A 27,065-nucleotide genomic window follows, 5' to 3' on the forward strand; every position below is an offset into this window, starting at 1 on the left:
TCCACCTCCTCCGTTGGAGGGAAAAGCTGAATTAGAAAATTATCCCAGAACATGACATTAAAACGTGATCTCTATTCAGTCATAAAATGCTGAGACTCTGATCAGTGAAGTGACGGAGCTTGGGCTCAGCCCAGCCTGCCCTGGGGACCAGCCAGGGTGACGCCAGCTGCCTGTCTCAATTCTCTATTTCCGTGAAATGGATTGACTTTCATCAGAAACATGATGTGTTCATTTGCCAGGGCTGCTATAAGAAAATGCCACAGACCGGGCACCTTCAGCAACAGACGTTTCTTTTCCCAGAGGTCTGCAGACTGGAGGGCCAAGTTCAAGGTGTCCGCAGGTTCGGGTCCTCCTAAGCCCTGTCTCCCTGGCTTGCAGTTGGCCGCCTTCTCCGCCTCCTCACATGGTCTTTCCTCTGTGCACTCACAACCCTCATGTCTCTGTGTGTGTCCGAGTCTCCTCTTATAAGGACAGCAGTCTTTGGGTTAGAGCCCACCCTAATGGCCTCATTTTAACTTAATCACCTCTTTAAAGGCCCCGTTTCCAAATAGAGTCAGGATGAGAGGTAGTTGGGGCTAAGGCTTCAGCATATGAATTGGGGCATGGAACACAGTGTAGCCCAAGAGCCGAGTAGCCTGAACACTCCTGGGACCAAGGGCATGGACAGGAACTCCGCAGTGACGATGGCCTTGGGTGAGCTTTGAGTCAGCGCTCTAGCAGCTGCTCTGTTCCGTTTCCTTTAAGACCCCAGGAAGAATCAGCTGCGTACTCTGTTGGGTTCGTGCTGCCTCCAGGAAATGATCCTGGTCACGCCCAGCGTGGTGCAGCTGCCTGATGGTGGGGAGGACTCAGACCATGAGACCCTGGAGAGATTGCCTTTGGCTGGCCGCACCTTCACGGATTCATTCAACGCTGAGCTGACGGCCAGATGCCTTTAGCATCGCAGTTTGGGCCTTTACTATCTCTCCCCTGAGCTCTGTACCCTCTTCTCATAGTTCCTCCTGCCTCTTCTCTTGCCCCATTGCGATCCTCCCACCTCAGCCTCCCAAGTGCAGCTCTCACTCTGTGTGTCCCTGTTTATTTTTTTTTCGTTTAAAAAATTTGTGTTGATACCTGTTTATTTTTTATTTTATTTTTTTAGAGGCAGGGTCTCCCACTGTCACTCAGTTGGAGTGCAGTAACACCATCATAGCTCACTGCAGCCTCAAACTCCTGGACTCAAGCGATCCTCCCACCTCAACCTCCCAAGTACCTGGGGCTACCAGCACATGCCACCACCCCTGGCTAATTTGTTAATTTTTTGTAGAGATGGGGGTCTCACTTCATTGCCCAGGTTGGTCTCGAACTCCTAGCCTCAAGCGACCCTCCCACCTCGGCCTCCCAAAGTACTGGCATTACAGGTGTGAGCCACCGTGCCCAGCCTTGTTTGTCCCTGTTTGAAAGCTTCAGGTGGCTTCTCACTTCCCGAGGAATGAAACCAAATGCTTTAGTGTCCTGTATACGGTCTCTGTGGTTGCAGACCCTGCATTTCTGCACGCTGTTTCTTTCTTTTTTTCTTTTTGAGACAGAGTCACGCTCTGTCACACAGGCTGGAGTGCAGTGGTGCGATCTCGCCTTACTGCAACCTCCGCCTCCCGAATTCAAGAGATTCTCCTGCCTCAGCCTGCCAAGTAGCTGGGATTACAGGCACCCGCCACCACACTCAGCTAATTTTTGTATTTTTTTTAGTAGAGAGGGGGGGGTCTCACCATGTTGGCCAAGCTGGTCTCGAACTCCTGGCCTCAAATGATCCACCTGGCTTAGCCTCCCAAAGTGCTGGGATTACAGGCATGAGCCACCACACCCAGCCTCTGTGCACTATTTCTGACCGTGTCACACCCATCCTGCAATCATACCCAAGTCTGCGGAACCACTGGAAGAGCCGAGGTGTTCTGTGCCTCCATGCCTTTACATGGGCTGTACACTCTGCCCAGATGCCCTTCTCTCTGCATCTGCCTGGCAAGCCCATCTCAGACGCAACGTGGCTTTCTCATCCACTCTAAGGCCTTCCCTGCTCCCTGCAGTCACAGCTGAGCTGAGCTCCCTTTTCCTCCAGGCCCCCACCGTGCACATTCCTGAAGACATAGCTGCAAATTTGAATGTGCCAAAGCGGAAGGAAAGATGGGCGTGCTATGAGGGCGGCACGAAGGTAAAATCCTTAGTGCCAGCTCTCTGTTGGGCACAGCCTTAGACGATGGAGCTCTGGTATCTCGCACAAGGTTGTGCTTTATCCCTTCCCATCCCGTTGCGCACACACACACACCTGAAGCTGAAGAGCCACCCCTTGCAGAGAAGGGTTTGTGTCTTTGTCTCAATTGCACTGTGTCTGAAACCGGCACTTCTTGCTACTGGAGTCAGCACTTTCACTTTTCTGTTGTGTCCACACTTTTATAAAATCAGGGCAAAATGCAGTCAACACTGGTGGGTTTTTTTGTTTTGTTTTGTTTTGTTTTTGAGACAGAGTTTTGCTCTTGTTGCCCAGGCTGGAGTGTGATCTTGGCTCACTGCAACCCCCGCCTCACAGGTTCAAGCGATTCTCCTGACTCAGCCTCCCAAGTAGCTGGTATTACAGGCGTCTGCCACCACGCCCAGCTAATTTTTTGTATTTTTTAGTAGACCCAGGGTTTCACTATGTTGGCCAGGCTGGTCTCGAACTCCTGACCTCAGGTGATCCACCCACTTCAGCCTCCCAAAGTGCTGGGATTACAGGCATGAGCCACCGCACCCGGCCCCCATTATTTTTTAAAAAAGTAAAAACACCACAGCCAGGAGCTGGGAGGCTGAGGCAGGCAGATCCCTTGGGCCCAGGAGTTCAAGCCCAGCCTGGGCAACATGGCAAAACCTCATCTATACCAAAAATACACAAATTAGCCAAGCCTCGTGGCCTATGTCTGTAGTCCCAGGTACTAGGGAAGCTGTGGCAGGAGGATTAACGGAGCCTAGAAGGTCAAGGATGCAGTGAGCCGAGATCACATCACTCTACCGCAGCCTGGATGACAGTAAGACCCTGTCTCAATAATAACAATAATAATAATTGGAATTCATTCGATTATTATTAGTATATTCTTTAAAAGCCTAACAAGTTACCCAGATAAAAGTGAGGATGTTATTTCCAGTAGAAGCCCAGGTGTGAGGCCCTGGGATGCCTCCATGGGGTGCAGTTTGATAACCACTCCAAAAAAACGTTCCATGGCTATCCAACCCTTGACTTCGGCGGAGCTGAGATTTGATGCAGGCAAATTTGAGATGTTCTTGGCCTGCAGAGTCTGCATGTGGTGAGTGGTGGACAGGAGAGGGGTGAGTGGTGGACAGGAGAGGGGTGAGTGGTGGACAGGAGAGGGGTGAGTGGTGGACAGGAGAGGGGTGATGGGAGTTGGAATGGAGCGGCTCTCAGGCAGGGAAAGGCAGGGTGGAATGGCCTCAGGACAAGCACACAGTAGGGGAGGGGGCTCTCCAACGAGCCTCTCCCCCCGGGCCCACTCTAGGCAGCTCACTGCTCTGGTCCCAGAGGGTCCTTGTCCCCCAGGCAGAAATTGGGCTCCTGGGCCTATGCCCCCACCCATCCAGATAAGTAGATGGAAGGGGGAGGGGTTGACTGCCCCAACTGGGGCCACGGGATTCAAGGGACAACTTCCGAAAGAACAGGGGATTTCTGCACAGACAAAAAACAAAATAAATGGCCAATTCAGCAGTGTTTTCAAACTTTTTTTTGTTAGGTGTCACAATAAGAAAGAAATTTTAAATTACATCCTGTATATAAAGTCACACAAGTACACCAGAAGTTTTTTGTCGTGTTGTTGTTTTGTTTTCTTTTGTTTGTTTGCGACAGGCTTTCATTCTTTTCACCTAGGCTGGAGGGCAGTGGTGTGATCTGGGCTCACTGCAGCCTTGACCTCCTGGGCTCAAGTGATCCTCCCACCTCAGCCTCAGCTGGGACTACAGGCACATCCCACCATGCCCAGCTAATTTTTGTAATTTTTTTGTAGAATTGAGGTTTGACATGTTGCCCAGGGCAGTCTCAAACTCCTGGGCTCAAGCAATCCACTTGCCTCAGCCTCCCAAAGTGCTGGGATTACAGGCGTGAGCCACCTCGCCTGGCCCCAGAAGTTTTATAAACCAGTATCTAACTCTACCACACACAAAACACTGTTTGTCTTTAATTTCTTTTTGTTTTTGTTTTTGTTTTTTGAGACAGAGTCTTGGTCTGTTGCCCAGGCTGGAGTGCAGTGGCATGATCTCAGCTCACTGCAACTTCCGCCTCCCAGGTTCCAACGATTCTCCTGCCTCAGCCTCCCAAGTAGCTGAAGCAGTCGTGCACCACCACGCCCAACTAATTTTTGTATTTTTAGTAGAGACGGGATTTCCCCATGTTGGCCAGGCTGGTCTCGAACTCCTGACCTCGTGATCCACCCGTCCCGGCCTCCCGAAGTGCTGGGATTACAGGCATGAGCCATCGCGCCCAGCCTTGCCTTTTATTTCATTCTGGGATACAGGGGTGTCCCCAGAGTCTTAGTGCAGTTTTAATAACTTCAGATGTTTAAATGTACAAACCTACAAAACATCAGTTGAATATTTACTTATTTAAATTTCTTTTCCACTTAGTTTCCTGACAGTCAAGTGCTAGATTTTTCATTTTAATTCTCTGCATGTGCCAGTGTCTGGACGGACAGGCAGGCAAAGGAGCCCTGTCCTGGGCTGAATTGACCTCCCTTGAGGTCACGTGTGCACAAACTCCAGTTCTTTGGAACATGGTGAAGCTGGAATCGCAGTGCAATCTTTTCCCGTCGCTGACCAACAGTCGATAAAAGGCTTTTCGAAGTTTGAAAACAACTAGAGCCATGTATAGCACTAGAGTATTGTAAGAACCTAAGTAAGAGATATCAAGGTATTTTAAATGTAAATAACCTTTCAAATGTCATTTTTTGGTACATTTGTAGTATCTATACTTCCGAAGTTATTAAAGCTTCAAACTTCACCAAGACTTTGGTCGCCCGTTTTTGTTTTTTTTTTAACAATACTAGTAAGGCCTTCTCATGTGCTTTCCTGACCCATCAATGGGTCACGACCACAGCTTTTTAAAAATCAGACTTCCAGGCCAGGCGCAGTGGCCTACACCTGTAATCCCAGCAGTTTGGGAGGCCGAGACGGGCGGATCACCTGAGGTCGGGAGTTCGAGACCAGCCTGACCAACATGGAGAAACCCCATCTCTACTAAAAATACAAAATTAGCCAGGTGTGGGGGCACGTGCCTGTAGTCCCAGCTACTCGGGAGGCTGAGGCAGGAGAATCGCTTGAACTCGGGAGGTGGAGGCTGCAGTGAGCCAAGATTGCACCATTGCACTCCAGCCTGGGCAACAAGAGCAAAATTCTGTCTCAAAAAAAAAAAAAAGAAACAAAAATCAGACTTCCAAAGTCAAGTACAACTTTTTGTGTGTGTGTGTGACAGGGTCTCACTCTTGCCCAGGCTGGAGTGCAGTGGCACCCCCATGGCTTACTACAGCCTCAACCTCTTGGACTCAAGCGACCCTCCTGCCTCGGCCTCCCAAAGTACTGTGATTACAGGTGTGAGCCACTGTGCCTGGCCCAAAATCTAAATGTGTGCCAGCCTCTCTCTGCTCAGGAGGGCTTGGACACGTCAGCTGATACGGGTCCTTTGGGGATATGGATCTGCCCCGGCTCATGGACTCCTCGCCCTGGATTGCAATTATTTGTTTGTCTTTCCTACTGGACCACGAGCTCCATAAAGCAGGGACTGTGCTTATTGTTGCTGTTGTTTTCATTTAATCTTTGTGTCCTTTGCACATAAGAGGAGAACTGGCCTCCTGTCTGTTCGTGATATTGGGCTTAGTTCCAGGGCCCTGCCCTGAATAGGTCAGTGGCTGTTTGCCTGTCATTAAAGAGAGACATCAACCTTGAGAAAAACCAACTGTTTTTCTGTCCCTGCACACAACACTCCACAGAACCCTTCACTTCTGATACCAAATATGCAGCCAGCCCCACCCCTACAACCAGCGCATTCTCCAGCCACCCAGACACCAAGTGGGTGTCCTCCCGTTCAACTCTGACACTAACTGCCTGGAATCAGTGCAGACCCCACAGGTTAGGGCCCAGTCCCAAAGACTGCCCCGCACTTCAGGGGCCAGTCACAAGTATCAGGTCCCCTCGTTCCCCACACTTTGGTCCTACTTGGCTACAAATCAGGGGTTCCGTGAACCCCTCCTCAAGTTGAGTAATTTGCTATGGCGTCTTACAGAGCTCAGGGAAGCACTTATGTTAACTGGTTTATTAGAAAGGAAGTGATAAAGGCTACAGATGAACAGCCAGATGGAGGTACCTAAGTAGAGTGAGGTCCAGTAAGGTCCTGAATGCAGGAGCTTCTGTCCCCATGGAGTTGGGGTACGCTACCCCCCGCACACCGGAATGCATTCAGCAGCCTGGAAGCTCTCCAAACCCTATAGGGGTGTTGATGGAGGCCTCATCACATAGGCGTCATCGATTCTTAACTCAGTCTCCAGCTCCCCTCCAGTCTCTGGAGGAAGCTGGGGGGTGGTGGGGCTGAAAGTTCCAAGCTTCTCATTGCAGCTTGATCTCTCCGGTGATCAACCCACCCAGGAGTCACCTCCTTAGAACAAAAGACACTCCTATCACCCAGGAAATTCCAACAGGTTTAGGAGCTCTGTGCCAGCGACTGGGATCAAAACCAAATGTTAGAACAAAACATGCTGTTAGCACCCCTGTAACTTAGCAAATTCAAGGGATTTAGGAGCTCAGTGTCAGGGCTGGGCATGGTAGCATGCACCTGTGATCCCAGCTACTCCAGAGGCTGAGGCAGGAGGACTGCTTGAGCCCTGGAGGTCAAGACTGCAGTGAGCTGTGATTGCACCACTGCACTCCAGTCTGGGCAAAAGAGCAAGACCCTGTCTCAAAAAACAAAATAAAAACTGTGTCAAGAACTGGGGGCAGAAACCAAATATATATGTATATTTTTAGGATGTTACATTCTTTCTACTTTTTTTTTTCCAAGTGATCCCTCTGCCTCAGCCTTCTAAGTAGGTGGGATCACAGGTGCGTGCCACCATGCACGGCCAATTTTTAAATTTTCAGTAGAGGCGAGGTGTGCACTATGTTGCCAGGCTGGTCTTGAACTTCTGGGCTCGAGCACCCCTTGCACCTCAGCCTCCCAAAGTGCTGAGATTGCAGGCATGAGCCACCACACCTGGCCTCTTACTTTTTCTTTTTTTCCTCCTTTTTAGAATATATAAGAAAATAAAGAAAAAATGGGGTCTTTGGATCTGACTGTCCAAAGACACCATTAGCATTTAAAAAATATATTCAGTCATTCATGCATATTAATGGAAAGTCCAAATTATACTGAAATGTGTAAGATGGAAAGGAAAAGCTGCCCCCCAATCTCCTCTCCTGACAGGTAGCCACCGATGACAGTTTCTCGTGGGCCCTTCCAAAAAACAAACCTTTTCTCTGCATTTTCGAGCACAAGCGTGCACTTCCACTTTGCCACTTACAGCAAGATGACCGCGCTGCTCACGTGGGGCTGCTGCTTGCATTTTTCCCTCGATTTATCTTGATGCACTTTTCACATCAGCAGCTATAAACGCCTCCCTTTTTTTTCTTTTTTTAAGATGGAGCCTTGCTGTGTCACTAGGCTGGAGTGCAGTGGCGCAATCTCAGCTCACTGCAACCTCCGCGTCCCGGGTTCAAGCGATTCTCCTGCCTCAACCTCCTGAGTAGCTGGGATTAAAGGCACCTGCCACAACACTCGGCTAATTTTTTTTTTGTATTTGTAGTAGAGACGGGGTTTTGCCATGTTGGCCAGGCTGGTCTCGAACTCCCAACCTCAGGTGATCCACCCACCTCGGCCTCCCAAAATTCTGGGATTACAGGCGTGAGCCACCGCGCCCAGTCCCCAGTTCCGTCTTTTCAAATGCATGCAGTCAGAGTCATTATATAAAAATCCTGGCCGGGCGCCGTGGCTCACGCTTGTAATCCCAGCACTTTGGGAGGCCGAGGCGGGTGGATCACGAGGTCAGGAGATCGAGACCACGGTGAAACCCCGTCTCTACTAAAAATACAAAAAAATTAGCCAGGCGTGGTGGCGGGCGCCTGTAGTCCCAGCTACTCGGAGAGGCTGAGGCAGGAGAATGGCGTGACTCCAGGAGGCGGAGCTTGCAGTGAGCTGAGATCGCGCCACTGCACTCCAGCCTGGGTGCCTGGGTGACACAGCGAGACTCCGTCTCAAAAAAAAAAAAAAAAAACATTTCTCCAGTCTGGAGCAGATGCCTAGAAGGGGGTTTGCTGTGTTAAATGGAGTGGCTCCTCTCCCTGCCCCCTGAAGAGGCCTGCCTACCCCAACCTCAGCCACAAAGATACTTTGCTGTGCAAAATTTGGGAAATATCAGGACATCCAGGCACCACTTCACCATAGATAGCACCGAGTCTCTGTGTACAAACTGCTCAACAGGGAAGAGGTTGTGTTGCCTGCACAGCTGCCCCCAGGCAGCATTTTGTGTAGTCAAGAAAGTCTCTCAGGCCGGGCACAGTGGCTCACTCCTGTAATCCCAACACTTTGGGAGGCCGAGGCAGGCGGATCACCTGAGGTCAGGGGTTCGAGACCAGCCTGGCCAACATGGTGACATGCCATCTCTACTAAAAATACAAAAAAATTAGCTGGGCTTGGGTGGCGGGTGCCCATAATCCCAGCTACTTGGGAGGCTGAGGCAGGAGAATCGCTTAAACCCAGGAGGCAGAGGTTGCAGTGAGCCGAGATCGCGCCACTGAACTCCAGCCTGGGCAACAAGGGCCAAAACTCTGTCTCAAAAAAAAAAACTCAGAAAAAACAAAAACCAAACAAACAAAAAGTCACTCAGAGGAGCTCAAGGCCCCTCTGGGTTTGCCACTTCCGACCCGCCATGGGGCTTGTAAAAACTTCGCCTCCCAGCACAGCTCAATGTTTTGTTAAGGAGCCTCCCTGTGGGCGGCCGATGCTGGCTGGGCTCCATGGGACCAGCTGGGGCTGCTCATTCATTAATTTCCACATCTACCCACTGGGCTTCCAAGTTGAAGTTCCTGGGGCCCCATGTCCCCTCCCCACGACCTTCAATCCCACAGAGCCCGTGGGCACGGCACGTCGCTCTCATCCTCTGACATTCCTGCAAGCTGAAGTCACTTCTTCCTTCCACCAAGGCCATCCCGGGCCATTCCTCTGATCGTCTGTTTATTGTGTCTCTGTGTGGGAGAGAACTGGCTGAAGAGGTGGGGCTCCAGTTTTGGGAACATGGACACTGAGAGTTGGAGATGGAAAACAACACAGAAGGAAGCAAAGCCAGAGGCTGCGATGGCCATGCTGCCTGGCCCTGGTCCCAGACAGACACCCCAGCCAGCTTTCCTCTTGCACCCTTTGTCTACTCGCCGCAGCGACGCAGTGGGAGTCCTGGGCCCACTTCTCCAAACGGCACACAGACGCCTCAACAGGCACCCACCTGGGAAAGGCCAAGGCCGAGGGCTTGGGGTGCACATCGTTTGTACGCAGCCCCCACCTGCTGCTTGACCATGACCACAGGGCAGACGCTGCCGCAGGGCAAGGACGGGCTGGACCTTCGAGGCCCTCCTCTGTCTCCCCTACCTTCTGTCCGCCACCACTTCCCATCACCCAGTCTGTGCCACGGGCACTGACCCTGTCCTTGTCTTGCAGGAAGAGGAGCAGGGCTTGGATGGTGAGAAGGGGCCATCGTCGGAAGGGCCTGAGGAGGAGGACGGTGAGTGAGACCTCTGCGCTCATGAGGGGGCCTGTGTCGGGGGTGGCCTGTGTCCGGCTGGGGATCCCAGGAGCTGGGGTTCGAGTGCCGAGGGGAGGGATGGGGGGGACAGTGGCCTGAGTGGGGCACTGAGAGGTGGAGTCTGGCGCCATGGATGTCCTGCCCTGGCCTCCCTCACCCCCTTTGCACTCTGGGGCTTGACTTTCCCATCCCGGGGCCCCTCTTAGGAACACACTACACGCCCTGCCCGGCTCTGTCCCGCGCTGCCTCCTAACTCCCCTCTTGTGACCACGCTGTACATTTCACGATTCTCTCCAAACATCTCTGACCTATTTTACTGAGACGAAAACCACTCACACGGCCTCCCCCGTGCCTCCTTTACAACGAAGGCCCCGAGAGGGGACACGCCTGCTTTCTAAGCAGCTCTGGCTGACTGGCCACAGGCCCCAGCCATGAGACTGAGAGGAGAAAGGGAGTGGCCGAGAACAGATCTGCCAGATCTGACCCGGCCAGGACAGACAGAGGCGGAACAAAATGTGGAGTAGCTTCTGCTGGGTCCGTCCGCTTATTTCTCTAAAAAAGCGAAGACAGACATGCGAGATGTCAGCGTTTGTTGGCTCTGTATGGCAAGCACAGGGAGGATTAGTGCTTTCTGCAGTTTTATATGTTTGAAATATTTCATAATTCTAAAAAAGCAAGACTGTTTTTGTGATCTTAAGTCGGCCGCTGGCAGGAGCAGTGGAAAGAGAAGGTTTCAGGAATGTAGGAACCAGCTCCTGCGGGCAGGCTGGGCTGGGAGGCAGAGCTTCCCCTGAGGCAGTGCCTCGCTTTCCATCAGCACAGCCTGGAGCAGGAGGGGAGACTGAAGCTTGGGTGCAGGCGGTGGGCTGCAGGTGGGGACATTAGTCCCTTACCAGGAAGCACCCTTGCTCCCTGCTTTTGGGGACTGGGGACTGGGGACTCACTGCAGCCGTGGCCCTGGCATCTGTCCCTGCCATGTGGCCTGAGACAGCTGAAGGGATGCAGGGATCCTGTTAGTGACTTGGGGACACAGGAGGGAGGCCCCTTGGCAAGGACAAGGAGAGAGGCTCGAAGACCCCTCTCCCTGGCATAGCTGCCAGAGGGCACAGCCCCCCAGCGCTGTCACCAGCCTCCCCACTTATCTGCGCCGCTGATCCTCAACATGCCCCACCCCCAGCACCTCCTGCCGTCTTAGCCTCCTGCCATCTCTAGCAAGGCAGGGAAAGGTGTATGGCTCCAGCTGTTGGAAGAATGTGTGAGCACCCCCAGCCCCTCTGCAGTACGAAGCAGCCTCAGAGGCTAATTGATCAGTGTCGCTAAAATGACTTCCCTGAGCGACTCGGTGAATTCACAGGAGACTGGAGGAAGAAACCTCCCCCGTCCCTCAGAGGCTGTCACATTGATTCCTGGCCTAGCAAAATTGGATGCGCTGCCTGGTGCACTGCATGTGATTGAGCGAAATCCTTTTCAAGTCGTTTGTTCTATCTGGCTCAGAAAACAAAACTAATCAGACTTGCCCCATAAATTGAAACCTAAGACTGGGACCAAGCAGGCAGGATTTTGTATGTTTTCTTTTTTTGGGGGGTGGGGGGATACTGGAATCTTACTCTATTGCCCAGGCTGGAGTGCAGTGGCACGATCTCGGCTCACTGCAACCTCCGCCTCCCGGGTTCAGGCGATTCTCCTGCCTCAGCCTCCTGAGTAGCTGGGATTACAGGCATACGCCACCACGCCTGGCTAATTTTTGTATTTTTAGTAGAGACGGGGTTTCACCATGTTGCCCAGGCTGGTCTCGAACTCCTGGCCTCAAGTGATCCACCTGCCTTGGCCTCCCAAGGTGCTGGGATTACAGGCATGACCCACCACACCCAACCAGATGTTTGAGTTCTGAATTCGCATCTAGAACCTTCTTCCTTTCACCGAGAGCCCCCCCGCCTCCCCATAGGTCCGCATCAGCCTATCTGGTAGCATGAGGGCTGCAAGCTAGAGGGGAGGGGCCTGGCTTTTCGGGCTGCTGGACAGGATATGGAGGGACAGAGAGGGCAGCACTTCCAAAATAGCAGCTGAGGATCTCTCTACGCCTCCCTCACTGGCTCCTTTAGTTAGTGGAGGTCGATAAGAGGCCAGCCAGCTCTGCCCAATACCTGCTGGATTCAGGAACCAAGAGGTTGCTCCCCCATGGGGCTTTTCCCTCTGGAAGTTCAGCTTTTCTCTCCTCGCCGTGGCTCATGTGCCCGGAGCCTGTGTCCACTCCAGGCCACAGGTCCTGGCCTCCTCTGTGCCCACCATCTACCTGTCCACGTGCCCTCTTCAGGCCTCGAGATCTGTCCGTTTTTTGTAGGCAGCGATGGGGGGTCTGCCCTCGGGGACTGGCAAATCGGGCTCTGCCTCTTCAGCAGTACACACGTCAAACCCGCCGCGGCAAATCCCGCATCCCTGGCCTGGCCCCTGTGGGCTGCCTGGATGCGTGTTTTCAGATTTCCAATAGCTGCAGGGGGCGGGGGGATGACACAAGCCTCCCCAAGCCCAGGCAGGTGCGGTGTGTGTCCCGAGATGAGCTGTGCTCTGCTTGCTGGAGCTGTCGCTTCTGAGCTCAGTAGCTGAGAGGAGCCGCTGGGCAGGGCCAGGGCAAGGCAGAGCACTGCAGATGTCGGGAGGGATGTGGCATCTGGAGACAGCCGTGGACTAGGAGTGGGACTGCTTTCTCTCTGGGTGTCTCGTTGTAGGATTTAAGGGAAATGTATGGAACGAGAGGGGGTACAGGCGCTGGGGTGAGATGTCTCGGACAGCCAGATGTGGCTTCTGCCTGAGGTGTTTCTTCTTAAACCTAGGGAAAGGGGGCCGGGGTTTGTGGAGACCAGCCTCTACAGCACTCCTGGCACTTACTGGGTCCCCTCTCCACAGGAGAAGGCTTCTCCTTCAAATACAGCCCCGGGAAGCTGAGGGGAAACCAGTACAAAAAGATGATGAGCAAAGAGGAGCTGCAGGAGGAGCAGAGGTAGGTTCAGCCCCTTTGCTGGGCCTGGCGGGCTCTTGGGGGGGGGGGTGCCCCTCTGAGCCCTTCATGTTCCTGTCCCTTGGCAGAAGGGCCCAGAAAGGAGGTGGGGCTTCTATGCGCTCTGTCCAACCACCGCCCCACCTCCCCAGTTTAGGAGTTCTTTCCCGCCCTGGTCAGCCAGGCTCGCGCACCCCTGGCACCCCCTCCCTGGCACTGACCAGGAGGAGGCCACTGGTGATGGGGGATACAGAGCCCATTTACCGCACCCCCCCACCCGCTGCACACCCCACTGCCCCCATCTAAAGAAATGAGATGCCAGGAAAGAGCCTGGAGCGGACCTGGCTGTCACTCACACACGGAGTCCCCAACAGAGCTGATTTCTCCATTTCTCCTTCGGGACACAGCGGATTCTTGGTGCCCATCATTCAGCGGCCTCCCAGGCCGGCGCCTGCAGCCGCGCCTTGTAGCTCCGGGCAGTGCAGCTATGGCTTCTTGTTGTTGGAATTGGCTCCCCCTTCCCATCTGGACACCCCCTGCACAACCACTGGGCACCCCGCCACATTTTCCCTCCACTCCATCCTGCTGGGCGGGGAAGGGGTGTGCTGGGCACAGTGAGACAGCTGGGGAGGTCTCAGCAGAGGGACAGTCGTTTGCATCAGGCCCAGCAGGCTCCTGGTGCTCACCCACACTGCTGCCCTTCTGCAGCGTGGCCTGGAGTCCTTTGGTTAAAGCAGAAGTCTAGGTGGTAGCTGTGCCATTTTCCAAGCCTGGCGACCCAGAGCAGCTCGTGGGAATCACCCCCTACTTGTCAGCAGAAACCAGCGGTCTAGGGTCCGAGCAGAAGGGGTGGTTTATGATTTTGGAATCAGAACTCAACTGCCCTCTCGTGACTGCATGCCAGGCCACCCGCCAGGCAGCCCTCTAACCTCAGAGCTGCTCTGCCGGTGACAGGTCCTGTCTCCCCTCCCGCTGCTGGCATCAGCGCTCTCGACCCTCAGCAGGAAAGCTCTTCATCCTGGGTGGGTGGGGGGCGGGCAGTGTAAGCACAGCCAGGAGGAAGAGCCCTGGCAGGAGCCCCGAGTCCTCAGGTGCTGAGGATGCTGCCTCATGGCATGACCAGGTTTGCTGCATTTATATTTCAGGATTGAGCTGACCTCTGACCTCACTTCCCTGTAGCAAGTTCCTTAGGTCCTGAGCCACAAATATTCTTGCAAATCCTTTTGGTAAGGACACTGATTTCTTAGACTAGTGGTGCTCCCCTTCTACTGCGTGCTAACGTGCCCCCGAACAACTGACGCGGCCTCAACCTCCCCTCCTCCATCGCCTTCATAACCGATTAATACATTTCCCACCTGAGCCCTTCTCATTCTTCTCAAGCACGAGGAATCTCTGGCAGAAAAGGCCCCGTCTGGGGGCAGAGGTTCCTGGAGGGGAGTTAAGTCCCTGAGTTCCTGGAGGGGGCCTAATGGGCCAGCAGGTTGGGGTGCTAGTGCCCCCTCACAAGGCTGGGGGAACTGTCACCCCAGGACCTCAGGCTTCGGAAATGTGGATGTCGTCACCCTGCAGCCTTGGGTCTCACCCTGAGAAGGTGAGGCAGCTTCTGCACAGTGCACAGCAGATACCCTGAGAACGGTCCGTGCTCCCAAGCTGTGAGACAGGCAGGTTCTTATGATCAGGGCAAGGGTTAGCAGACGACGGCCGGGCCACATCTGATCCGCCACCTGCCTGTGTCAACCCAGCGTGGCAGGAACAGCAACACTCACCCATTTTCCTGTGGTCTATGCCCCCCTTTGTGCCACAGTGGCCAAGGTGAGTCACTGCAGCAGAGACCACACAGGCCCCCAAATCTAAGTGGTATCTGGCTCTTTGCAGAAAAAGGTTGCAGTCTCTGGACAGAGGCTAGAGGGGGCTGGACACAACTGCCAGCCCTTGAAGGTCCCTGGGGACAGAGGCTGCTCCGGTAGCTGGATCTGGAGGGCCTCTTAGAACAAGAAAGACCAGGCCTCAGGCTGGGGTTGAAACTGCCACTGCCACCCACGTCCAGAGCTGGGACCTTGGCAGTGGGGAGGGAAAATCCCTTCCCCTTATTTTCAGAGAGTAGACCCTCTGCTGCCCATCCCTCCCCCACTGGATCTTGGGAGGTCTCTAGACCACCAACCCACACTTGGCTGTTCCGTGGGACCGAGACTGTGCCCAAGGTGCTGCTCCTGGGACGAGGGAAGACTCCTCAACTCCTCTGCACGCTGCAGTTACCACTTTGTGCCCTGAATTGAGAAGGAGGGGCCGGAGGACTTCTTGGGGCAGGACTGGAGTTCACGTTCATTCCCATCACTGCCCAGCCCGCATGCTCCCTGTGGCTCCCAGGCATGCCGGTGGCATCTGCTTGCTCCCCCACACCTCTGCCCCCTGCATGTGGTCGCCCCTCGCAGCACTGCGTGGGGTCCCCGCGGCTCCACATCACGCTGTCCTCACACGGTGATGCTTGGGGTTGCAGAGGCTGGTCAGTTTGGCTTTGGCTTTTCATCTTCAGCACGATGGTTCTCATGGGGGTGGGGAGCGCTGGCAGCTGTGAGACAGTTCTGGTCCCAGCCGAGTCCAGGGAACCACCCGAGAATCATCAGTATGAAAAATAACATGCCTGTTATTATCAAACCACTAAAACCACAGGCCAGCTAGCAGGGTGCTCTCTCTCCGCCTGTCAGGTTCTGCCCTCCCAGGCTCCGTACCTCTGATGGCTTTCCCGGCTCTTAGGGTCCACAGTCGAGTTGCAGCTAAAAGCTGCATGTCCCCTAACTTTAAATTTACTAGCTCAGCCAACAGATCTGCATCTCCCCAGGAGCTTCAGTTCACAGGCTCTCATGACAATTAGGAAGTGGGACTGGAAGCAGGAGGCCCCAAATTAGTTCCCCGACATGCTGAAGTGGTCAGTCTCATCCTTGAACTACTCACAGATCAAATTCCTTCCGCCTGGGGCCACAAAGCGGTCAGGTCTGTAAATCCAGAGGCAGCTGCTGCTTAAGATCCTGCTTGCCACTGTCTGCCCACCTCCTCAGCTCTCCCCTCGGGCCGGAGGTTCACACACTTCATGCCTCTGGTGGCGTCCCTGGGTTCCGCTGAAGCTGCTGTGGGAAGTGCCACCTCCAGTTTCACAGTGTGGCTTAGGACAGTGGGCTTGCAGGCTGGTGACAGCTCCCCTGAGCAAGAGGCTTCCTCCTCCTCCCCCAGAGCTAGGGAAGCTGGCAGGGCTTGGCTGGCTTCACAGCTTGGCAGGAGAAATAAAAGGCGCAGCTGTCAGCTCCTCTCCATCACTTCTTCCCACCTTGTGGTCTCAGAGGGAAAATGAACCCAGGCTATAGACTAGGCTGGCTCTGATAGATCAGGACCCACCCCTCCATTTGAGGTCTGCAGGGCTGTCTTGACTCCTCTGGAAATGGACATGACTCTAGAGGAAGGTGCTAGTGTGGTAAAACAGGGAAGGGGAGGAGGCGGCCAAGGAACCGCAGCTGTGGGGAGTAGTTCTGGTTCTTCTACCTGATGTATGCAAGAAACTAGAGAAGCAGTAGACCTGCCAGTGTGAATTTCCAGCTCAGGCTGGAAATGCGTGCTGACTGTGACCACCAGGAGAGGGCGCCAGAGGGACAAGATCAGACCTGCTGGGTTCTCAGTGGTCCCAGGGCTGGCAATGTGTCTTGGTTCATAAAAGGTGGGCACACCGTTGGCTCCATCTGAAAGCGTGCATCCTAGGGTGCCGGTATCCCCCGAGGGGACAAAACTCAGCCAGCGGGAATGGGAAATTGCGTAGGGGGATAGGAATATTGTCAGCACAACCACACAACCCAAGATAAGAAAGGCCCTTGGCAACTCAACTGCCTGAGTTCCTTCCTTAAGTACCCTGCAGAGGCTGAACAGGGTCCGTGGGCTGCCAGGTTCTGTGCGGGATCAAGGGGAGCTCTGCAAGCTCTGGCCAGCTTTGCGGCACAGACTGTCTTGCCGCAAGCAATGAGAAGCAAATCAGCAGTGGTTTGAGAAACCAGAGTCTAGCGCAGCTTCTGCAATTCCAAACATTCTCCTTCCTCGTCCCCATTTCCCCCTTTCCTTGCCCATGGTGCAGGATGGAATGAGTAAAATAAATTATCTTTTTCTCCCCATTTCTCTTTACAGAACTGAAGAATAATGAAGTTATCCTTAGCGTCCTCCTAAAGGCTTTTCCTTTTGGCATCTTAAAAGCTTGAGAGATAAAATGGAACCCCAGAGAGGAGTCTGGGCAGGCTCCCAGGGTGCATGCTGCCTCCACAGATCTGCTGAGCTCTAGACCCTCAATCAGGACTTGTCCCTTGGCTAGCAGGATCCTGGGAACACCTTTGGCCCTGCCCTGTGTAGAGATGTTCATGTCTGTTTCTGTGGGTCACTTTGTTAAGCTGAAGAGTTTTAAGAGTTAGAGCTCAGACCCTGGACTGGGATTTTTCTTACCACTCAAACTTGCTATCCACACACCCTGCACACCTTAGATAAAATGAACATTTTAAAAGCAGAGTTCACTTTCACTCCAGTCCCCCCTCTTTTGCCCTCACTGAAGCCAAACCACAAAAGACTTTGAGGAATGAGAGACAAATGAGGCAGAGCTCACCTGTGCTCACCAGCTCCATCAGGGTGGTCAGCCGACCCCTTTCCCTGGGAACCCCACTTCTCTCTCTGGCTGGCTTGGTTGTCGGGGGTGAGATGCCATATTGATTACAGGGCAGCAAAGAACCAGTACCAGGAATTTACTTGACCATTCCCCTTATTTTTCATCTAGAGGAATCTTGGATTCAGCCCTTTTATTGCTAAGACACCTTTTCACTGAGGTTCTTACCAGCTCGGCCAAATCTCCACTCTGCTATAGCAGAAGCAATAATGTTTGCTTTAAAAAGATTTCTTGACTATGCCTTTTCTTAGAAAGTTTGATAGATTAGTTAGAACTTCAGATCATCAGATCAGTCTCAAATTCGTTTCTTGGAATTTTATATTTGACAATATTTATACTAAAACTCATTTGCAGTTCTTAGGTTTGTTGGTTAAAACATTTTTTAAAGCAGTAAGTTTATAGAAAATGTTTTCATTTAATGGAAGGCTGGGGAACGTCCAGCATCAACCCCTATGGCATGCATTCCCAGTGGCCTTCTCGTCTGGGCCTGGAACCTTTGGTTCAGGGCTTAGGGGAGAACAGGCCACATGGCAACAGCCACACAGTCATTGCCTTCAACACAGAGCCACGTGTCCCCAAACAGCAATAGTCATGCCCTTGTCCAGGCTGGGATCTAATTGATACAATAGGTTGTTGACTCCCTCCTAGTACAGCTATCTAGGTTTGTCTGGAAAGTTTCCGACCATGGCTTATAGGCACCACACCTCATGTACTCCTGATGGCTTGGATCTCTGTATTCAGCCTTTGTTCAGTCCAATAAACTTTGAGTAGATGATCTCAATTACTGTGTGTTTTTTCAGTTTGCTTTGTTTAAAAAAAAAAAAATCCCTTTTGAACCCATTGAAGTTTGACCTCTCTTTCATTTTGATGCCTCTTACTCTGCAGCAGAGTACAAAGCCATACATCCACCCTGTTAAAAATCTGCAGTTGCCATGGCTGTCAAAACCACATGACATGATCTGTGTTCACTCAGGGATGTGTGGATTGTGCTTCCGTCCACAGAGCTCAGCACACCCTTTCTGTCCATGGGAATTCCTCTTTCTTCTTTTTCTTTTTTTTTTTTTCCTTTTCTTGAGACAGGGCCTTCCTCTGTTGCCCAAGCTGGAGTGCAGTGGTGCAGTCACAGCTCACTGTGGCCTTGACCTCGTGGGCTTAAGTGATCCTCCCATCTCAGCCTCCCAGGTAGCTGGGACTACAGGTGCTCACCACCACGCCTGGCTAATTGTTTTATAGAGACAGGGTCTGACTATGTTGCCCAGGCTGGTCTCAAACTCCTGGGCTCAAGCGATCTTCCCATCTTGGCCTCCTAAAGTGCTAGGATTACAGGCGTGAGCCACTGCACCTGACCCTCTTTCTTCTTACAGGAGAGCACAAAGCACATGTCATAGGCTGCTGCTTCTCCAGACAGGGGAACTGACTGTAGACACAGCTTTCCCAGGGGACAAGGGAGGCTGGGAAGTGGGACTTCAGTATTTCAACTACTAGATGCTGCTCTAGACAGAAAACTTTGCGGGATGGAAGATGCGGGGCTGGGGAGAGGAGGGAAGGGTGAAGCAGAAGGAGTATGGCAGAAAAAGAATGGGAGCGAATGTGGAGGCCACCCCTCCAGGCAATGTGGGGGATGCCAGTGGCCCAGGGCTATGCCGAGGTCCTGCGGTTGCAGAGCCTGTAATGTGCTTACAGCCGACCCAGCTGCAGAGCGGGGCTGAGAGGTCTGACGCCGCAATGTGGTTTACGTTCTCTGAAGGCACTGAGCCTGTGGTGTGGTGTGGGGGGCAGGAACTGCAGAAACCAGAAGAGTGAGATGCAGGCAGGATGCAGTGCCCGGCTGGGCTGAGGAGCACAGGGCACCAGAGCGGAGCAAACAACAAACATATGGCTCCCTGGGTTCGGCAGCCGCCTCGCCCCACCTGAGGTGTTTGTGCTGCGGGAGTTGTCCTGTGCTGGTCAGATGGTGTAGCTGAGCCTCATAAAGATAACAAGACGTTGCTCCCAGCACAGAACCCGTGCGGAGCAAACATTGAGGCCAGTCTTCCTCCACACCCATCCCTTGGTAAAAGGGACACCCCCCTTTCTCTGGCCAGTGAAACCCCACAGGCTGCCCTCCTCGCTCCTTTGCCAAGCACCGTCTTGCACACATTTGTATGCTCCCCGATTTCCCAGCTGATAATGTTTTTTCTTCCTCCGCTTCCGGCTCATTCCTCTCAACGAAGGCGGTTTCTAACCTACTTCTTCATAGTACCACCTCAAGACCCTTCATGGAGCCTGTCTTCTTCCTCATTACATCACTGTGGGATGTGCAGTCAACAATCAAATGAGGCCCAAAGGGAAACTGAGGCACAGAGCACCTAAGTGATACCTGGGGTCCCCAAACCTCCCTGGCAAAGCTGAGATTTCACATCCCAGTTTTCAGAGCCCTCAAAAGTTGCGTGTGTCAGACCCAACAAGCTCCTATGTTCTAAGTGGGTTTTGTTTATTTTTGTTTTCTTGTTCTGAAAAGCAACCGCAGTCACACAGGAGAGAGGAGAGTCCCAACTCCGCCGGCTGCACACAGGCTCTGTCTCTCCCCAGTGGGCTAGGAGCACCTTCTTCCTCTTTGTCCTTTCTTCTCGACAGAGTTCAGAAGGAACAGCTGGCTGCCATCTTCAAGCTCATGAAAGACAACAAGGAGACGTTTGGCGAGATGTCCGACGGCGACGTGCAGGAGCAGCTCCGGCTCTACGACATGTAGACTGCACCCACGGGATGCACAGCGGCCATGCCTGACGCTGTCCCCACCCTTGCCCCATGCCCTTGTTCTTTTCAGACTTCTGTAAGCCTAATTTTCCCTTATAAACATAGATGCAGGCGTACAGTCTATACGTACTTGCCGAGTTCTTGCAATGTGTATATTACTTTGCAAGAATCAAAATTGTTTTATTCGGAGGACAGAGTCCCTGACCCCTCTGGTTTCTGCTTGCTGGTGAGGTTCCAGCTGTTATCGGGCTCTGAGGCCCTCTCCTGATCCAAATTTTTGTTTGTTTGTTTGAGATGGAGTCTCACTCTGTCTCCCAGGCTGGAGTGCAGTAGTGGGATCTTGGCTCACTGCAACCTCCACCTCCCAGATTCAAGCGACTCTCCTGCCTCAGCCTCCCAAGTAGCTGGGATTGCAGGCATGCACCATCACACCTGGCTAATTTTGTATTTTTAGTAGAGACAGGGTTTTGCCATGTTGGCCAGGCTGGTCTCGAACTCCTGACCTCAGGTGATCCGCCCACCTTGGCCTCCCAAAGTGCTAAGATTACAGGCGTGAGCCACCGTGCCCAGCCAATACTACACTCTTATTTTGCCTTACGAGGATTTCTGGAAGCTTCTGTAACTGTAGGGAAGCAAGCTGTAGGGGAGCATTCTTGGTTTTTTTGTTTTGTCTTTTGTTTTTGTTTTTGTTTTGAGACAAGGTCTCACTCTGTCACCCAGGCTGGAGTGCAGTGGTGCCATCATGACTCTGCAGCCTTGACCTTCCAGGCCCACAAAATCCTCCTGCCTCAGCCTGAGTACCTGGGACTACAGGTGTGTACCACTACATCCAGCTAGAGGACAGCGGTTTTTTCTCTTCTTTTCCTTTTTGAGACGGAGTCTCACTCTGGCGCCTGGTCACTGTGCCCTTCACCTTCTGGGTTCAAGTGATTCTCCTGCCTCAGCCTCCCTAGCAGCTGGGATTATAGGCACGCACCATCATACCCAGCTACTTTTTGTATTCTTAGTAGAAATGGAGTTTCATGATGTTGGCCAGGCTGGTCTCGAACTCCTGACTTCAGGTGATCCACCTGCCTCGGCCTCCCAAAGTGCTAGGATTACAAGCATGAGCCACCATGCCCAGCCGGGAGGGTTCTTTCAGCAAAAAGTCTAATTCAGAGACTCACCTTCCATCCTAGCACTAAACAATAGTACTAGAGGTAAGATCTGCCAAGAATTTCTCTCCCTTAAGCAGGATACTTACTTTAAATATAATTAGGCAAGATTTATTTGAGTACTTCCCTAATTGTATTTAATTAGAACTATGCTGGATGCTGTAGACAGAAGAAGTAAAATACTCAACTTAGTCCCTACCTTTCAGCAGGTTAAAGGCCTTTAGGGAAGAAAAGCCTGTGTGCAGGGAAAGAGAACCTTACCAGAGAGTATTCAATAAAATGCCAAAGTGATCTTACAGAACAGTGCCCGTAACACTAGAGGGGATTGTTCCGTCTTTGTGAGTGAACATACAACGATGGGGATGACTGGTCCTTCATACCATGCAGGTCCCATTTCTGATCACCCCACTGGCAGGACAATTCACAGTTCTTGAGCAAACTGAGTTAGGGAGGGTATGCTAAAGACGGAACCTATGCAAGTTCTTAGAAATATTTTTTGTTTGCTGAAATAAAGCTGAATCAACACACTACCTTAAAAAAAGTGGAGCAGCGGCATTTCCATGCCTCATGCTCACCATCATGAGGTTCACTTCCCGCCGTCGCCTCTTGCCTGCGAGGGGTTTTTCGGGAGCCCCTCTCCGTTCCACTCTGATTCCTTTTGTTTCTTTGCCGACCATTCACTCTCTGTGTCTGTTGTTGGATCCAAATACGGGTGTTTTTCTTTCTTTTTGTGGTCAATGCTTTTTTCCTTCTTGAAATTGTTTTAATGTGTTTTGTCAAAAGCATTTAACCATGTTATGATTTAAGAATTCTCTGTTCACTTGAGGTCAGGAGTTCAAGACCAGCCTGGCCAATATGGCAAAACCCTGTCTCTACTAAAAACACAAAAATTAGCCAGGCGTGGTAGCGCACACCTGTAATCCCAGCTACTCAGGAGACTGAGGCAGGAGAATTGCTTGAACCCAGAAGGCGGAGGTTCCAGTGAGCCATCGCACCACTGCACTCTAGCCTGGGTGACAGAGTGAGCCTCTTTGTCTCAAAAACAAAAAAAAAAAAAAAAGAATTATTTGTTCCGTCTCAGGTCTTAGGGACCCCTTACGTCAGCTAATCTCTCTGTCCCCTAAATGCACATCAGTGGGCAGGGCAAACTTGTAGGTGCCCTTATCCCTCCCAAGGCTGCACTGCAAAGCTCCTGCGGCTCCACTGCCCACTTTCTCCTCCCTCTTCTTTCTTTTCTGATTATACCAAACAGGAATGACTCGTGTACTTGAGATAAAATCCTCATGGCATTGGGAAAAGTAAACTGAAGGAATTTTTGTATACTTGTACCAGCTAAGATGTTCTGACTGCAACGACAGAAAACTCCAACTCAACTGGCTTAAACAAGAACAGGGCTGTCTCACATGAGAAGCCAAAAGTTAGAACAACTCCAGGCCCAGAATGGTCAGGGCTCAAGCTGCAGTTCTCTTAGCTCAGTCTTCCTCGTACTGTGGGCTTTTATTGGAGACTAGTTCTCCTCATGGTGGCAAGATGGCTGCAGGAGTTCAGGTATCTCATCCGGAAGCAATAAAAGGGCATGTCTTGCTTGCGTCTCTAGGCATAAGGGAACTGGTCCAGATGTCCCCGCCCCACATCCCTTCAGATCCCAATTGGCCAGAATATGGCATGTGCCCATGTTTCAACCAATCATGGGCAAGGAGATGGGACCAGCATGATTGGCCTAGGCCCCTGGAGCCTGGGGCTGGGCCCAGCATCCCCGGAACACATGGCCATCTGGAGGAGAAGGTAACTGAATTTCACTGGGGATCTGTGATAAAAGGGAGCATGGGTGTTAGGGAGACACCTGTTCCACTTGAGTTTCCTGTGAGGTCCAGGACAGGGCTTGGTGGGCACTCCGAAGCCAGTGTCTGAAGTGCTCAGCCTCCTCCTCTTCCTCGGGTGGTGGGTGTCCACTGCCCAGGCCCCACCCCGGCCTTGGACACTTCATGGAAACACTGCTGGTTTGCTATGGTGTTGGGTGGCTCCTGTCTATTCCCCGTAAGTGCTGGCCTCTGTTGACACCATTTCTGCCACCTCATCTGAGATTGCTCTCATCAGCTCACAGAGATTCATTTCAGTGAATGAACCAAATCTAAGCTAAAAAGCACAAAAGAGGGCAGAAAGAAACAGCAGTGTGGGAGAAAGAGCGCAAACACCGAGAGAAAGAGGTCTACCTGGCGGCCATGTCAGAGGATCGCCAGTATGTATGTCACTGCCACCAAGAACCTAGAGCCACAGAGGCCTGCAGAAGCCAATCCCAATGGAACTCTCTCTGGGTGCGGGGGTTGAGAGAACCTAAAACATTCAGCTGCACAGAGCCTTTTCCAGCGATGGGAACCAGTCTCAAAGCCTTTGCATCTCTCCCGTGCCCTCCCTCCATCGCTCTGCTGAGAACCCTGCCCCAGGCTGGCCTGCCTACATGACACAAATAGCAGTGGACTGTCACTCGTCAGTATCTGCAGTTCTGCTTACCAAAGCCTGCTTGCTTGAGACTTTTTGGGGCCTCCTTCCCTTAAAGTGTCCATTGTACCTCCATCTGGATACAATTAGCTGGCTCCCCACCTCCTGGACTGACAGTAACCACTTTTTCCAATGACCCTGAAGAAAACCTGCAATCTAAGCTGCTTTACAAGTAACCTAAAACTGAGGACAAATTTTCTATCAACTCCCAGTACCCCTCTCTGCTGTGGCTGATTTGTTACTGGTTTTCCTTTTTTTATTATTTGAAAATGTAAATAAGTATACTAAGACCAGATCACTCTGAGATTGTTGTATTCTAATTTGTCCTAAGGACCTGCCTGTACTTAGAGCCTGATACAAAGCCCAAGTTGATCTACTGGGCAGCTCTCTGGGCCTGGAAGGAAGAGCACAAGACAAGACTTCAACAGTAAGCATGGCTAGGTCCAGGCAGACCATGATTTCTGAAGGCAACAGCATGGTCCACATGGAATCAGGCTGCTGAAGAACAGCAGCGAGAGGCTGCCTGTGAATCACACCTATGTGGGAGTATCCACGTCTAGTCTCTACTTCTCACTGCAGGAGAGGTGGCAGATGAGGAGGTTTCCTACTTTAAAGCAGGTAGAAGTTGTTTCCTTTCTTCCCTCCTCACAGCCTTGAGGGGGAGGTTGTGCCCAGCCTGACGGCAGCTGCCTTGCCCAAGATTACATCCTGTTCTGGGGGCAGCCCACCTCCAAACCAAGTCACTAGTGGGGTACAAAGTCCTGCCCTGTCTGCCAAAAGGACAGTGCTGATGGACCATTCCAGTTCTAGAGTTCCCAAGGAGACGTCTTTTTGGAGAGGGGCAGGGTACCAGAAATCCTTCACTCAGGCTATAGCATGGCCTCCAGTTATAAGTAACTTGAGGCCCACCCAGCCAAACATGCCTTTCCGGGTCTAGTGCTGGGTTCCAGAACAGGAAGCCTGGCACATTCCTATTGCCACAGATTCTTTTTACTATTATTATTGTCACCTTATTTTTCTTTTGGTGGAACCCCTCTAGGGCTTCCACCAGATTCTCCACCGTTTATGCTATCAATTTTATCAGTTTTGGTTTAATCGTTTCAGTGCTTCCTTTTGCTAACGGTAGCAGCCAATATACATCATCTCTGGACACAGATCACGCCATAGAAAATATTGTCGTTTTCCTCATTTTTCTTAACGCCACAGAGTCTGCTGGGCTGTAGTACCAGCCCGGATGTACCAGTTTACTCAGCCACTCCCCCTCTCATGGACATCTGCATGGTTTCCAGTCTTGCAAATTCATACAGTGCCACTACAAATAAAACCTTGCACGTATGCTGTTTCGTATTTGTGCAAGTTTACTTTCGGAGTAGATTCTAGAGGTGGATTGCGGGTCAAAGGTAAATTTGCACTCCCTCCCAGCAATGCAGGACAGATCAGGTTCCTGTATTGTCCTTAACAGCGTACCTCACTCGTTAAACTTTTGGATTTTTGACAATCTGATGGATCAGAAGCCTTAGCTCAGTGAGGTTTTCGTTTGCATTCTTCTGATTATGAAAAAGGCTGAGCACCCACTTAAATGTTTAGGGGCCCCTTGCATTTTTTTTTTCCTGTAAACTGTCCATTCATGTCTTGTCCCATTTTCTACTGAATACTATCCATTAAATCTCCGCTTTAGCTCACTGAGTTGCGCACATTTCCGACGATCTTGGCTGTAATTTGGGCTCAGCGCGGTAGTTCTCCAAACCGGACCCTGCACGGGGAGGGGGTGCCTTAACTAAGGTAACGAAAGGGAATCTGAGTACATTCCAGGGAAAGCCTACTAAAATCAAAAGGCTTTGCGAGAGCCAAAATACTAACTTTCAAAAAAGCGAAAATAAGCCTAAAACTCACCGGCAGCGGTTTTACTTACGCGTTAATTTTAGCTACTGTGCCCATTTTATCTACTGTAGGGACCAACGCACGGAGAAAACCACCCACCCGCGAAGTGAACCAATCACTGCCATAGCGCCGGTATCCCTCTGCGGCATTTCAGTGGTTCAAGCACCTGCCAATCTGCCGCGAAGCGAAAGGCCTTGATTCCCATTGGGTATCACATCCTTCCATCTTCCCCACCTCAAGCCAGCCCCACGCCGAGGGTGGAAAGCCCCGGATGTCCGGCCACACCCAAGGTCCAGTTCCCTCAGTGATTGACAAGGGCCATCGTCCAATGAGAATGCGGCCCAGCCCGTGCTGGGATTACAGGAGTGAGCCACCATGCCTGGCCTGGGGGAGCGTTTCATGAGCTCCACAAACGGTCCTTGGGCACCAAGCTGAGCCCCGGAATACCAAGATGAGCTGAAACCAGTCCCTGCCCTCTGGGACACCTGTGTCTCCACCTTCCTCCCCCTGACGCTCCCAGGCTTGCCGTCGAGCAGATTCAGAGGGTGGCCCAGGGTTTCAGACGGCGGTACTACAGCTGGCGCCAACACACACACACACACACACACACACACACACACACACCCCTTGCTTTTCACATTCCCTATTGTCCCAGGCCTAAGGTAAAAGCCAGCAGTTCCATACACACCCAGCTTCACATCTCACCGTGGTGTCTGGTACTGGGCTGACAGTCACACCTTCCCTCACCTGTGCTTGTCCTTTCAAGTCCTGCCCCAGGCACCTCAGCTGGGCTTTACCAGAGCACGTAGAGTGCAGGCTGAGTGCGTGTGAAATGCGTTGGACATACCACGCGGCTGAATGATCACATTCCTTTTCTCCACCCAGTCGTGGCCCCCTGCAGGCTCCACACCGCGGGGGGTGGCCCCACCAACCTGGACTCTTTGCGCCTGATGGCGGCCTGGGTCCTCTACGAGTGAAAATTCCTCAGACCAGGGTTGCTGAACCGTGTTAAATAACTCAGTCTGCAATCAGCGTTTTTGAAAATCTCCCTTTTCTCATTCTTTTCAGTACTTTAATTACTTTTTGTGGAGCTCGCTAAGATGGGACAGGCTATGCTCACAGGCTGTCAGACGCTCAACCCCTTCAATGGTTTATCACATTCACCTCGGGACTGCCATAGGTGGTGTCTTTGGTTCTCTTTGTACTCAGCTTCAATGATACTGCAAGTTAAATTTCAGAAGAGGAGGCAGCTGGCAAGGGGAATAAAATTAAGAAAATTG

The 27,065-nt window shown here is 52.1% G+C and overlaps 1 protein-coding gene across 5 annotated transcripts in view; it reads left to right on the forward strand.

Annotated features, from left to right (window-relative positions):
• Nucleotides 1-24,208, forward strand: part of MXRA7 (matrix remodeling associated 7) — a 38,100-nt gene extending 13,892 nt beyond the window's left edge. Inside the window, exons 2-5 of one of the 5 annotated variants that reach the window (XR_009209982.1) lie at nucleotides 9,749-9,812; nucleotides 12,738-12,831; nucleotides 20,132-21,450; nucleotides 22,658-24,208. Coding sequence is in view for 4 of the 5 variants with exons in the window: in XM_058428589.1 (XP_058284572.1) it covers nucleotides 9,352-9,582; nucleotides 9,749-9,812; nucleotides 12,738-12,831; nucleotides 20,132-20,246 (504 nt within the window). In the remaining variant the exon portion in view is untranslated. Of the gene's footprint in view, nucleotides 1-9,300; nucleotides 9,583-9,748; nucleotides 9,813-12,737; nucleotides 12,832-13,973; nucleotides 14,055-16,992; nucleotides 18,297-20,131 lie in introns of those variants that run through there. The other 4 variants (XM_032176843.2, XM_058428589.1, XM_032176842.2 and 1 more) reach the window with 4 other exon arrangements.
• The last annotated feature ends 2,857 nt before the right edge of the window (nucleotides 24,209-27,065 follow it).

This window comes from Hylobates moloch, unplaced genomic scaffold (assembly GCF_009828535.3).
Source record: "Hylobates moloch isolate HMO894 unplaced genomic scaffold, HMol_V3 SCAFFOLD_15, whole genome shotgun sequence".
Lineage (NCBI taxonomy): Eukaryota > Metazoa > Chordata > Mammalia > Primates > Hylobatidae > Hylobates > Hylobates moloch.